Genomic DNA, 12975 nt, shown 5'->3' with positions numbered 1-12975 from the left:
GGAAACCTCGACAGTCAGGTCATGGCACCTTGATAGCCGATGAGTGGGCTCACGATACTAGAGAGATTAGTCTGAACCTACACATTCAAGATGAATATAAATATCCGTAGAAAGTCCCTGTTATTTACAGTCTCTCATCAACTCCAGCTCATCAACTACAACTACAGCTCCAATACCAAACCCTTCAGCTAAACAATCAACACCTCACCCCTCAGATTCCCATCAAAATGTTCGCCAAGACTCTCCTTGCCCTCATCCTCACCGCGACCGCCGCCCTAGCAACCCCCCTCTCAACCCGCCAATCCACCCCGCCACCAACCTCCTTTGCCCCCTCTGCAATCTTCACCTACAACACCCGCAACGGCGCCATAAGCCCCTCCTATGGCGGCGTCGTCTCCAAGTCCACCTCCAACGCCGGCAACGATCTCACCGCCCTCCTGACCTTCACCTACCCGCCAGCCGTTGCCGGCAAGAAGTGCCAGCTGTGGTTCTACATCGACGGGCCCACCTCGAGCGTCTCGGGAAGCCGCAAGCTCGACGTCTTCACCTCCACGACCCCGGCACCCGCCGGCGGTTCACCCGGTTGGGGCGCGGGCGGGCCAGGCAACCAGCGGAACGCGAACCTCGGGCGGTGGTCGGTCGTTACGGACGGGTGGGCGACGTGGGATGCGACGTACGGGGCCTACTTGACTGCGCCGACGGACTGCAAGGCGCCTGGGACGGTTGAAGGCTTCGAGCTTGTGGGCGTTTACGACAACGATTATGTTTCGTGGAACGCCCAGGTCTCGGGCGCGAGGATCGCTTACTTTTAAGCTCGGTTCGCTTGTTCATTGGGACGGACTAGCTGGGGCGTGAGCACAGCTTCGATTTTTTTACTCTTTCAGGAATGGGGATTTTTTTTTCCATGTGTCTTTGGAGAGAGGGGCTGGATTGGGTATTGAATTGGCGTTGGCTGGCAGGGTTCGGGTTCTGGTTCATGGTCACGGTCCTTTCACAACAGAAGCGTACTGATTAGATTTCACTCCTTAGGATTTGTTCTTGTACTCGAATGCTACATCATCTATCAATGATTACTTCATGATTTAGGGTGACTAAGGCAACCCATGGACGACCATATGCTTGGAGACGTAACGCGAACATGTCCATGCCCGAGACCTTGACGGGCTGACCCGCGTTCGGCCTCAATATCCTGCGTTCATACGCGGCTCTGCTGTGTTCTAGTCTGGCGGCAAGAGAAAGGAACCTAACCTGTTGACAGGTCTCCCTCAGTCGGACGGCGTTGACTGATGCACTCTCGCCTGCAACGCCTACCCACCCCCTTTTCTGTGATCCGAGTCTCATCCATCATATCCCCCACGCGTTCACCATACCCTTCAGCACTTTACAATCGTTCTTATGCGCCTTCCAATCCTCCTTTTGGCATTCCTACACCGGTAATGTCAGCATTCTCTTCCACAGCAAACATCCCCTTGCAGACTCGGGTCTAGACGAGCGACGCCGCCAACAGAATCATGGAAACTCACCTTGCCACAGTACCTCGCAACACCGCACGCAGTACAGCTCTTCAGAGCGCCCCCATCCTCCCCTTCCCCCTTCCCGCAGCCCGCACACCTCCCCCTAAGCCTCTTTCCCGCGTCCTCGCCTTCCCCCCCATCCCCCCGGACCTTCGCCCCGAGCTCCCCAATCTTCTCCAGCCCGCCGGGGACGTACTTGACGCTCGTGCCCCTCCCCTCCGGCACCCTCACGAACCCTCTCTTGCCCCCCTTCGGCGCCGTCCTCACCGCCCGCGGCACAACAATCGTCCACCCCTGCCTCACGGGCCTGAGATCGATCCCGCGGTCCTCAAAGGTCACCGCGAACTCGGTCCCGCCGCGGTCCACCACCACCAGCGTCGGCTTCGTGATGGTCATGTTCTGCTTCACCTCGGCGACGAGGAACCACTCCTCCCGCGCGTCGTGGGATGACGGCTTGGGCGTGACGGCGGCGCCGGCAGACGTCGCGGCCGTATCGGTCAGGGTGAGTGACGCCGCGGCAGCGGACGCGGAGCCGGAGCCGGATTGCGAGTCAGAGTATGACGGCGGGTCCGGCGGCGGCGGCGGCACGTAGGACGGGGGCTCGGAGGATGCGGCGTACGAGGGCGGGTCGGCCGCGCCGGCGTCCTCGATGGGGAGGCCGTCAAAGGCCGGGAAGATGGCCTCGTTGGCAAAGTCCGGGATCGGCATTGTTGCGCCCGACTGCCTCCAGAAATAATCTTACGATGAACAAGAGTTTGGGCAGTGGAGAGCCAATCAAAGTGAGACTGGACGGCGGGCCAAACTTGGAAGACAGGGTTGTGGTGCTTTAGGTTGAATGTAGGTGTGGTAAGCCTCAATCGGATCTTTTGGATGACTGGGTGAGTGAATGAGAGTGCCGTGGTGTGGACTTGATTGCGAGAGAGGGATCGCCCATGAGACTTTCAGCGCTTTGATTGGCAGAGAGTGCTGTGGGTGGAGTTGGCGTCTTGGGCAGAGGACAACATAATGCAGCGGAGAACTTCGAACAAAAAACTCATGGCAGTGATGAGCGCCTAGAGAAATGAGCGGAGAAAAGTCGGCCAGAAAAGAAGCACTTGGCATTGCCCTTCCAAACCTTCTTCTCACACGAGCTTCCTCGATCGTCATGGCCATGGTTCCGTCCGCTGAAACGGTTGCCGCCACAGGATAAGACGACAGCTACAAGATGACGCACACTGCAACGGCCGGGGGACTGTCCGATGATGGCTGCAGCTTTGGGGTGCTATGCGCAGACATCAAGGGCCCTGCGACTGCAGGTGACAGGCCCTGCATCTGTGCCCATTTCCAGTCGCGACATCGGATGAGATGGCGTCATGGCGTCGCCAACTTGCTATGCATCCCGTTTCACGATTGGCCAAAGACGGCTGCCTCCAGATCTCAATGAGATGCACACTATAACATCGCCTTGATGACGAACTGTCTATTCTAGGAGACTATGTATGTGGTAGCATAGCTACATTATAGACTATAGGGGGTTTCCCCAACAGTCGTGGCTTATCCAACGTCCACGACCGCCGCAGGGGGATAGAAGAAGTGAATACGACCCAGAGACCGCATTGCCCGGCATCGTTTTGGGTGCATCAGAAGAAAAGCCAACGCCAGTAACCAATCAACAACCCGGGGTCTTCCTTGACCTTGACGCCTGTACATCCCTATTGCGAGGACAACCCGCCAGCAGAACCGTGGTGCTACTGTGTGTAAACAAATGGCAAGAAATTCAAGTCGTTACATGCTGCTCATCCAGTTTTTTACGCTCCGAAACTCATCCAGCCGAAGGTGCCGGCGGCGGAAGCCAGCACCAAAAAGGTCAGGATGCCGGCACCAGCCTTGTCCCCTGTTGTAATTGGGGTCTCCTCTCCGAGGAGATTGTCCGAGTGGCTTCCGGCGTTTGGGTCTCCCTTGGAGATACCGCCGGTGGTGTTGGTCACCGGTGCCTTGGTCTCGCTGATGAGAAGAGACGAGACGGCAGCTAGCACGTTCATCTGCTGACCGGCTCCCTTTGTGCCGTCGTAGACACCTGTACTCCATTTGAAGCCACAGGTCCGCTGGTTGTCCTGCCCCGTGCACTGCTTGACAGCAGCTTCTGCCGATGTCTTGAGGATCGGTAGCACCGTTGGAGCGGTGTAGGGTGCGACCTGGGTCACGATCGACATCCATCGAGCAACGTAACCCTTGAAACTCAACATGTCAGTGGTGCAAGTGTTGTGTTCCTCGCAAGCGATTTCAAAGGCGATGTTGTTTGGGAAGAACAGGGTAAAGGTGGCATTGATGAGACCATCGAGACGTGTCTTCCACTTCGTATCGCCGTCCGTCTGTTATACAAGGTTAGAACCATACCATTGAAGTTCGAGCACGAAGGCAGCCACTTACGTAGTTGTACATCATGGCGGCACCGAGGAGGTAAACGCCATTGTTGTAAGAGAACTGGGCCTTGTTGATATCTGTGCAGTTTTGCTCGACATGGGCACCGTCATAGATGTTATAATTGGCGTCGATGAAGCCTACACCCGTCATCCAATCCCAAGTCTTCTCGGCCCAGTCGGCATATGTCTGGTTTTTGGTGTAGCGAGCCAGTCGGGCGCCAATGTTGAAGAAGCAGCCGTTGGCAATGCCTGAATCTCAATCAGTCTCCAGTTCGCAAGTGGAAGCGAGCATCAGCCTTACTGTTCTTGTAGTTGTAACCGTTGTTGGAGAAGGGAATCTGCCAACGGAGACCACCTCCGCACGTGTTGTCATGTCTATCCGGGCTGGCCATGGTGTTAAAGACGGCTTGGGCCAGGGCAAGCCATTGGGCCTCGTCTTCAGGCGGGTTGGGGAAGCCATCCTCGGCGGCGGTCATGGCGGACATGCCCCAGAAACCTTGGTCGTCGTTACCCAGTGAGGCCGTGTAATTGGGAGGCATGTAATCGCGGTTGGGTCCGACCTGGTGCAGCATGGCTTGCATGACGACGTCGTTGTAGGTGGAATCGCCGGTCAAGTGCCAATAATCAATCATGGTTCCCCACATGGCACCGGCCTCCCACCAGTAGTAATCACCCGCCGGCGGAGGACCAGGCAAGATACCGGGCGTGTGGCCCGTCAGGTTGCCATCGTAAAAGCTCATGAGATCGTACGCAAGGTCCTTGGCCGTCGTCTTGATGTCGTCTGGGCACAGTGTTAGTCAAGTCCGCATCACGGAGCCGGATACGGGTGTCGGGGTGCGGGAGGAAGTACCGTCGGAGGCGATGGAGTATACGGCATTGGCGAAGCCACTGGAGAGGAGAAGCGCCGTCGCAGCGCGGGCGATAAAGGAGTGCTTCATGGTTGTGGTTGTCGAGTGACGTTATGTTTGGAGCGAGCGACTAGAAGAGACGGGAGAAAGGAAAGGGACCGGGAAGGAGAGTTGGTTCCCTCGAAGATGCAGCGCAATCGTGTTACGGTCGTATCATGTGAGGTATTCGGAGAGTGTTTCGATTCACGTTGAACGAGGAGAATGGGCGAGAGTCAAAGGTGCCAGCCGTCGAATGTCGCTGGATGCTGTATTTTGTGGGTTCGGGAATAGGTAAAAACGAGTGGGTGAAGGAGGGAGAGGAAAGAGATGAACAGGGACGTTGAGGGAAATCGAGGAAGAAGAGGGTCGGGGAGGAATGAGTGACAGCGAAGGGGCGTGCTAATGTCAGGCAGTTAGACATCGGGCGGGTGCAAGTGCGAGAATGGGAGGAGAGGGATCCCGGCATAGTACCGGTACGGGAATTACTGGACTGAGCAAGGGTGGGAGAAGGGCCAGGAAGAGCGGCCCAAGATGCCCATGTCGGGTAACAGTACGGTACAGTTTTCACACAGGCCAGCAGCTAATGCCAGCTGACGGACCAACAATACGAATAATGCGCGCCCTCCCAGCCGGTCCCCTCGGGGGGAGCAGGACCAGGCGGTCGTCTCTTCTGCATCATTTGCGCCTCTGCCCCGGGAATGCGGATGGAAACAACAGCCCATGCAGCCATGTTCCTTTGAGTCCAGTGGCGTGTTGGCGGTAGCGGCGCCCTTTTCCTGTTCCTGCTGCTTCCTGCGCTCTCGCGGCGGACGATTCGTTGCATGGCACGCAGCGCCCAGGAGCGCCAAGTCGCCAGTGTGGAAAACAAGCAAATTCCAAGTTTTCCAGCGTCTTGTCCCGTGGTCTTGGCGATCCAGGACAGGGCCCGAGATGCCAAGCAACGGGGATAAAAAAAAAAGGGCTGAAAACGGTGCACAGCTGTCGTAATGCCGAGCATATTGTCTTGGCTTGGTTTTTCTATTCTCCTTCGATTTCGATCGTGTCGTTTTCTTGTCATTTGTCCAAGATCAGAAGCAATCGATTCTGGCCTCGTAATGAATACGATGAAAGTACCGGTACCTCCTGAGACTTGGGTGAGGGAGCGATGGCGCGCCGCCAGTAGAGTAGGTAGTCATCCGTGGCACAACAACAAGACCAAGGGGGAAAACCCCTGAATCGGAATCACGAGTAGAGTCACATGACGTGCCGGTCGGCCAGTGAGATTCGTGTTTTCTTCTTCCATTGCGCGGTCATCCCTGATTCAGTCCCTCTTTTTCCAAATGATGAAATGCGGGTCTCGGTTGGTCAGAGACGGCTGGAAATAGAGTGACCTGCTGCTTTCGCCGTCATGCATTCACATTCGTTGCGCCGTCACCATAGTCGCCGTCGCGGTGTTTAGCCTGTCGACTCTCTCCAGCCAGTCTGTTTACGGGTGGGTGTGCTCGCGATCGACAGTCTCTCGTTTTGACCAGCCCTTGATGAGTGGCTGCGAACGATTCGCCCTCTTGAAACCTGCTAAACACCACTCTGAACACTGTGCCAACCAAAAGGCATCAATCCCAGGACAAGCTTTTCCTTCATCAACGCGATCGCTTGCTCTCCTTGGTTCTACTACCTAGCTCCCTTGCTTGGCTTGCCCATGTCCCAAATTTCGCCCTCCCGCGATCTACGCGCCTGGGCATTCCCTTGGCAATGAAGGCGCTGGGACCATCCAATATGAGCTGCTTGGTAGCGCCGCAGATGTGAGGTCCGTCTTGTCGGCCAGTTTTTAGAGGAGGAAAGTTTGCTCATTGGCTGCTGTCCCGACGGTTCGCGCTTTGGTCTGGTTCTGGAATGCTGGGGTCCGAATTGCGTTGTTTCTGTGCATGCTGCGGACTCTCGGTTGGCTGATGAGGTTGTCCTCGCTGCGCACCGACAGCGTGGCTTTGCAGCGCCTGGTTAATTCAAGGACGGAAAGGGGTTGCCGACATACTTGGCGCACTATTCCATCTCACACATCCACGATGCCTCATCTTAACAGTCTTGATGCACCATTTCCTGCCAAGCCAAACTGTCTATCAAAACGCCCGGTAAGGCTGAACTTGTTGCTCTCGACTCGACCGCTTCTAGCACGCCAAGACTAAGCATGCGCCTATCTATCTTCCCCCAGATTTTAGACTCTTCCAGTCACGTTACACTCTGCATACGGATAACTCGACATGGGCCTCGCTAGGATCCAATATACATCGTTTTCTCCAATTTTGACCTACCGTGAACGATCTTGCACTGCCCCAGATGCTTCTCCACTACGCCCGGCGGCAATGATCCGCCCCCAAGGGACCCTGAGCAGAGCTCCGCATGGAGTTTGGCTGGAACAGCACAAGATTCTGGAGACACGCTCACAGTGAGGACGATCCTAAGGTCCAAGGCATGGTCGCGGCCAATTAGCTCAAGGAAGTGCAGCTGGTTCATACTTGTCAACAAGTCCTCAGACGACGCAGACGTTATTAAATCACTCCTGAGAGGGCCAAAGGCTTTAGGGTAAGAATAGTAAAGAACAAGAGCTGAGAAGAGGTAGTGGGTCCAAATTCGTGAAACTTGCGAGTATGGAATAAGTAAGCTTTTCACAGCTTCACCATCATCCAATCAGGAAGCCTTGTTGGCTAAGTGGTATAGCGTCTCACTAGTACTTTAGTGTCATGAGAAGATCGGCGGTTCGATTCCGCCACGAGGCATTACTTTTGCTTTTTGCTCAATTCACATACATATAGTTTTGAGGCGCCACGTTTGTCCTCCTGGATTGAGTCGAAGATTGCATCCCACTGCGATGTAGCGTTACTACTGGCTGATACTCAAAACGGTCTTGACCAGCACACCATGTCCACGGAGACGATGCAACGCGACGAACGGATGGTACTTATTTTATAAAAGAACACCCTGGATGTAGCAGAGGATATCTCCAACCCGCAGTTTTGCAAACTTCAACACCCAGACCAAGGACCCCAGCCAAACTCAAGCACTCTCACGCTGTCCCTCACCCTCCACACTCCCATCCACCTTGATCTTCGTCCTCACAAGCTCGTATAGAATATCCGTCCTCATAGTATACTTGGTTCCGGTGACGACGTCGTCGCCGCAGTGGAATAGTCTCTTGTGCTGGAAGATGAGCACCCTGCCGGCCTTCGGGTCGATGTTGACCCGCCTCTTCTCGTCGCCCGACAAGAACGTCGTCGCACCGCCCACAAGGTCCGCTTTCTCCTTACCCACCTCGGCCACAGAGTCGTTGAGGTAGAGTTGGACGGTGTAGTGCGTCCGGTACACGGTCCCGTCCTCGCCCTCTTCGCCGTAAGGGCCGTCGCAGTGTGCTAACACGTCCTCCGTCAGCCGTCATTCTCTCTCGGTATACGAGACTACGTCGCCGGGGTAAGAGGCTGATGGGAAGGAAGAAGAACTCACGTCTGAAAAACTGCCCTTTTTGGTACTTCAAAAACCTCATCCGCTTGTTGAACCTGTTAAACATCCACCTCGTCTCCTCCCCCTTCCCTGGTTTGCTCGTCCCTTCCACCTCTCTCAGCTGCTCCTCTAGCCCCGGCGCAAGCCGACACCGCGCCCAGAGCCGATCGACAACCTCCTGCTGGTCCCAGATGATGCGGTCACTATTCCGGTAATCCGACTCCAGGATTTCCCACCCCGCCCCGATGTTCACCATCGCCGGCTGCCACGGTTCGTCACCCTTGTCCCCGCGGTTCACCGCGCTGTCCTCCGCCAGGCGGATCAGCTGCGCGCACTCCTGGGGCGTGAGGACGTTGTCTAGAACCACGGCGTAGAGGGGCCCGTTCTCAGGGAGCGCGGATGCGGACCAGTCGACTTTCTTAAGGGTCACGGGGGGTGCGTCCTCGGGCAAGGGGACCGAGAGGAAGTCAGCGGGGATTGGGACGTCGTTGGAGGTGTAGGACGTTTTCTGGGGGTTCGATTTAAGTTGTTTGCGCGGCTTGGGCTTGAGGGCCGCGGGGATGAGGTTTGAGAAGGACATTGTGATATTTAGGTGCGTGCGTCGCTAGACACACTGGTGTTGGAGATGGTGCTGTGTTGTTCTGTCTCGCCGTTAGTGCTCGTGGCGGTCGTATGATTAAAGAGGAGAAAAGCGAAGCGATCTGGTTCTTGATAAATGTCATGGGTCCTTACAGGAAAAGGATATCGCTGCCTGGGCATCAAAGCAAAGGCGCAGCCTGCTTGGCTTGACCTGATGGTTCATGGCCGTGCCCGCCTGAGGTGGCGGTGTTGAATTGGCCTCAGGCGGTGCTACTAGACACTTATCCCTCAAAGGAAGAGGCCATTATTTGCAATGTCTCTCGCCAGTAGCAGATTGAACGTGTCCTCAATGTGCGAAAAGGAGTAATTAAAGACTTCTTGTTATGAGTCTTACCATCGGATGAGGTTGAGCGATGGAATCCATGTATGGCTGCCTGCTGGGATGTCTGAGGCGAGTTGCGGGGGCGAGGACCTCGGTCGGTGACTGCCAAGCGTTCCTGTTGGTTTACCCCAATTCGCAGCAAACCAATTTCCTCCAGTCTCTTTGCATTGAATGCAAGCGTGTGTGTACCTGTGGGAACGGCTCACTTCACACCAACTAACATCACCTCACCTCATCTCGACATCTCACATCGTGCCGGATTCGGCCGGTTTTACCCCGGCAGGTGATCTATAGATATATACACATCTGCGTATGGGGATTCAGCCGGAATCGTTGAGACTTCGTGAAATACTTCAATTCGTCATCCAGTTTAAGCAAGCATGGCTGCAATTCATCTTCGCTCAAATATTTACATCCAGGCAGGTATAAGAAATCGATGCGTATTGCGTCTTTCGTTGCAAGAACATGTTCCCCTTTGCCGAGGATCGTGAGACCAGCCTGTCCTAAACCAAAGCAGTCACCCTATATATAATGTCTATTTCTATGGTTCTTGTGTCTATACAAACCATCTTACAATCACGAAAACCGCCCAACCTGTCTCTATCCCAGCCAACTTTGTCCTCAGACCTCGCCATGCCTTGCCCCCCCTCTCGCCCTCCGGCCCTCGACAACCTTTGCCTCCTCCGCCTCCAGCCCCGTCTTCGTTTCCGTATGCATTCGACTCAACTCGACCTGCCTGATGAAGAATGTTGCCGCCAAACCAACCCCCGACGCAACGCAGAAGAAGATCCACAGCTTGCTGATGCTGTCCGTCACCGCCGCTTGGACTACCTCCCTCTGCCGCACGTTCAACCCCTCTATCATCTCGTGCGCCGCAATCGTCGACCCGCTCCCGAGGCTCGCCGCAACATCCCCTGGAACCCCGGCGTCCAGTAAGTCCTGCTCGTGCCGCCCCATGACGCTCTGGAAGATGACCTGCCCGACGACCACGCCGATCCCGAGCGCGATGTGCCTCACAACCGCAAACATGGCCGTCCCCGCCGACACGTCCATCGGCCTCACCAGCGCCTGCAGCGCAATCAGCAGCGCCTGCAGGTTTGGCGAGATGCCCAGCGCCCCCAACAACTGGAAGAGAATCAGCCGCGGCCAGTCGCGTCGCGGCGGCAGCGTAACGAACAGCCCGAATGCGATGGCCGTGAGAGCCATGGACACGCGTATGATCTCGGCGTACCGCCCCGTCTTCTTAATCGTCACGCCGACGCCAATAGTACATACCGCCAGCGGAATCGCCGTCGCGAGTAGCCACACGCCTGACTGGATCGGGCTCGCGCCGAGGACCGTCTGGAAGTAGAGCGGCAGGAAGAAGGCGATGGCTGCGAACCCCAGGCCGTGGCAGAAGTTGGCGACGTAGCAGAAGACGACCGATCTGTCGTGGAAGAGCGAGCCTGGCATCAGAGGGTACTTTGCGAAGCGCTCGACGAGAGCAAAGACGGCGTAGGTGACGCAGCCAAAGACGATGAGGCAGATGACCGTCGGAGAGCCCCAAGGGTTCCGGAGCCCGCCAAATTGCAGCCCGAGGAGTAGCATCAACGTCGCGCCGGTGAACGTGAGTGTACCGAGCCAGTCGATCGCCATCAGACCCTTGAACAGAGGCGTCTTTGGTGTATGGACACGGAGGAAGAAGACCAGGATGAGGAGGGACACCCCGGATATGGGTAGGTTGATCCAGAAGCACCATCTCCACGAGATGTTCTCCGTCAGCCCGCCGCCGATGAGAGGCCCAATGCCACTGGCGAGTCCCCAAACCGCGCCCACCATGCCAAAGTACATGCCCCGTTCCCGCGGGCTGAAGAGGTCTCCGATAGTAATGTTGACAAGCGCCATCAGCCCGCCACCCCCGAGGCCTTGCACGGCACGTCCGCCGACGAGCATCGTCAGGGTTCCTGCGAGCGCCGACACCAAACTGCCCACCATGAACACCACGTTGGCGATGACGAGAATCGGCTTCCGACCGAAAATATCGCTGACTTTACCCCAGAGTGGGACCGAGGCGGCGTTGGCGAGCAGGTACGCGGCGCCGATCCAGGCGAAGCCCGAGTCCGAGGCTCCAACTTCCCGGGCAATGGTCGGAAGAGCCGTTGTAATGATGACGGCATCGAGGGCCGCGAGGAAGACGGCCATGCAGAGCGCTAGCATCAGGATGATGGTCTGGACCCGGCTGCGGTCCGGTGGTGGCTTGATGTCCGTGGTTGTGACGCTGCCCTCCCCTTGGTCGGTACTCCTCTTCTCCTCTACGTCTCCATCTTGGTCGTGCGGGCTGTCGTAAGGAGAGCTCTGAACTTCACCCGTCATCGTGAAAGGTTAGACAAGTTTGGTGATCTAGTGCTTGGATTGTTGCCATCAGCAAGCTTCGCCCTGGCCTGGATTCATATACCCTTCCCAGAGACCCAAGGCCCCTCGCTGTCTTCTTTTTTTAGGTTCCGTAACATGCGGTCCATCCTCACCTCCTCGACGACATCGTCTCCGATATCAAAAAGCCCCCAACACGCCTAGCCTTTGGATGCTTCGGTACGACCCATTGCGCATGCAGGAGATGTAGCTTCACGGCACATACACGGAAGTCACACACCCAATTCCAATCACTGCCAGTTCAGCCATTAAAACTTGGGGCATGATTGGCTGCTTTACGAGACCGTCGTGGGGGCCATCTTCTCTCATTCGCTCCAGGCTGACGACACTTGTTGAAGAAGCCTAAGACTGGTGTGCGTCGACACAACCAACGGTTTCCGTACCAACCTCAAAATATCAAAGAGGAAGGAGAATGTAAGGCTTGGGGCCAGCGATCGCAGCAAGTTCATTTCGAAGAGAGAACAGGCAAACACCACCCCTGCCTTTCTGCCTTATCTGCGCCCGCCGTTTTCGTGGGCTGACGCTGGGTGGACGAAAAGGCACAACGTCAGCCCCGAATCTGATCTAGGCGTCTCTTGGCACTGGTGCCGACCGAGGGAATAAGGCTCGCCTTAGTTAAGCCCCCATCCGACGCAACGTCAAACGAAGCAGGGGAAGCGCCTGACCCGATTGTGTGACCGGGCACGACCTCAGTAGAAAATGCAAGGAACGGATTCGAAAACAAACCAAAGGCAGCAGAGTCTGAGGAGAGGTTTCGACGCCCCGTGCAGAGGCTGATAATTGCGTTTCCAATAGGCACGATCATGCGGACGGCCGACATCAAGGCCGTGAAGGAGTGGCCAGTGACGAGGCTTCGAGTCTTCGTTGCAGGCGATAAATGCGCCTTGCGTAACAGTTCTCGTGGGACATGCGGGTGCAGCGCGTGCTGTCTAAACTCTCGATATCCATATTCCAGGGATGTATGTACCCCAATGAACAACTGTGGCGCGCGTGGTATCGTTTATTTGATCTTTTTCAAGCATGCTTTCCGGACGTTACCCTCAGTATGAAGGTTACAATTCATCTATATGAACCTCGTGTTCACATTCCAAGCTCCCCTGTTGGAACGTGCTAGGCGTTGAAGTGCGCTATGTTGTACTCGTCTTGCGGATGACACGCTTGTCTAGACGCGTGTGAGCCTCGTGGAAGTGTGTGCCACCGGCGTCGCTTCAAACGGGACGGGCCTCGAATCTCCCCTTGCTTCAACGGCTGGGGAGCCGACTGAGAGGAACAAGACTTAAATTTTTACTATGAAAGACCGACCAGCCAATATTCCCTCCTCTATATGAAGC

The 12975-nt window shown here is 56.0% G+C and overlaps 5 protein-coding genes and 1 non-coding gene across 6 annotated transcripts; 2 read left to right on the top strand and 4 right to left on the bottom strand.

Moving 5' to 3' along the window:
• Positions 1 to 227: 227 nt before the first annotated feature.
• ColSpa_05160 (uncharacterized protein) lies at positions 228 to 812 on the top strand (the record flags this gene model as incomplete). The annotated part of the gene is made up of 1 exon (XM_049271372.1): positions 228 to 812. One exon carries the CDS (start codon positions 228 to 230, stop codon positions 810 to 812), a length of 585 nt encoding a protein of 194 aa, XP_049127329.1.
• Positions 813 to 1344: 532 nt separating this feature from the next.
• ColSpa_05159 (histone-lysine N-methyltransferase ASHR1) lies at positions 1345 to 2222 on the bottom strand (the record flags this gene model as incomplete). Its single annotated transcript, XM_049271371.1, has 2 exons — positions 1345 to 1425; positions 1524 to 2222. The coding sequence occupies 2 exons, from the start codon at positions 2220 to 2222 to the stop codon at positions 1345 to 1347; spliced, it is 780 nt and encodes a 259-aa protein (XP_049127328.1).
• A 1079-nt stretch (positions 2223 to 3301) lies between these two features.
• ColSpa_05158 (mannan endo-1,6-alpha-mannosidase DCW1) lies at positions 3302 to 4854 on the bottom strand (the record flags this gene model as incomplete). Its single annotated transcript, XM_049271370.1, has 4 exons — positions 3302 to 3865; positions 3924 to 4165; positions 4218 to 4697; positions 4767 to 4854. 4 exons carry the CDS (start codon positions 4852 to 4854, stop codon positions 3302 to 3304), a joined length of 1374 nt encoding a protein of 457 aa, XP_049127327.1.
• A 2620-nt stretch (positions 4855 to 7474) lies between these two features.
• Positions 7475 to 7556, top strand: ColSpa_tRNA_139. Its single transcript is given in 2 exon segments — positions 7475 to 7510; positions 7521 to 7556. It is a non-coding gene; the product is annotated as a tRNA-Thr (tRNA).
• Positions 7557 to 7833: 277 nt separating this feature from the next.
• On the bottom strand, positions 7834 to 8854 carry ColSpa_05157 (uncharacterized protein; the record flags this gene model as incomplete). Its single annotated transcript, XM_049271369.1, has 2 exons — positions 7834 to 8186; positions 8278 to 8854. 2 exons carry the CDS (start codon positions 8852 to 8854, stop codon positions 7834 to 7836), a joined length of 930 nt encoding a protein of 309 aa, XP_049127326.1.
• Positions 8855 to 9856: 1002 nt separating this feature from the next.
• On the bottom strand, positions 9857 to 11587 carry ColSpa_05156 (efflux pump dotC; the record flags this gene model as incomplete). The annotated part of the gene is made up of 1 exon (XM_049271368.1): positions 9857 to 11587. One exon carries the CDS (start codon positions 11585 to 11587, stop codon positions 9857 to 9859), a length of 1731 nt encoding a protein of 576 aa, XP_049127325.1.
• Positions 11588 to 12975: the final 1388 nt, after the last annotated feature.

The sequence above is a fragment of the Colletotrichum spaethianum genome (assembly GCF_022836535.1).
Source record: "Colletotrichum spaethianum MAFF 239500 DNA, contig11, whole genome shotgun sequence".
Lineage (NCBI taxonomy): Eukaryota > Fungi > Ascomycota > Sordariomycetes > Glomerellales > Glomerellaceae > Colletotrichum > Colletotrichum spaethianum.
Note: the sequence above shows the minus strand (reverse complement) of the source record. Positions and strands in the feature narration are given on the sequence as shown.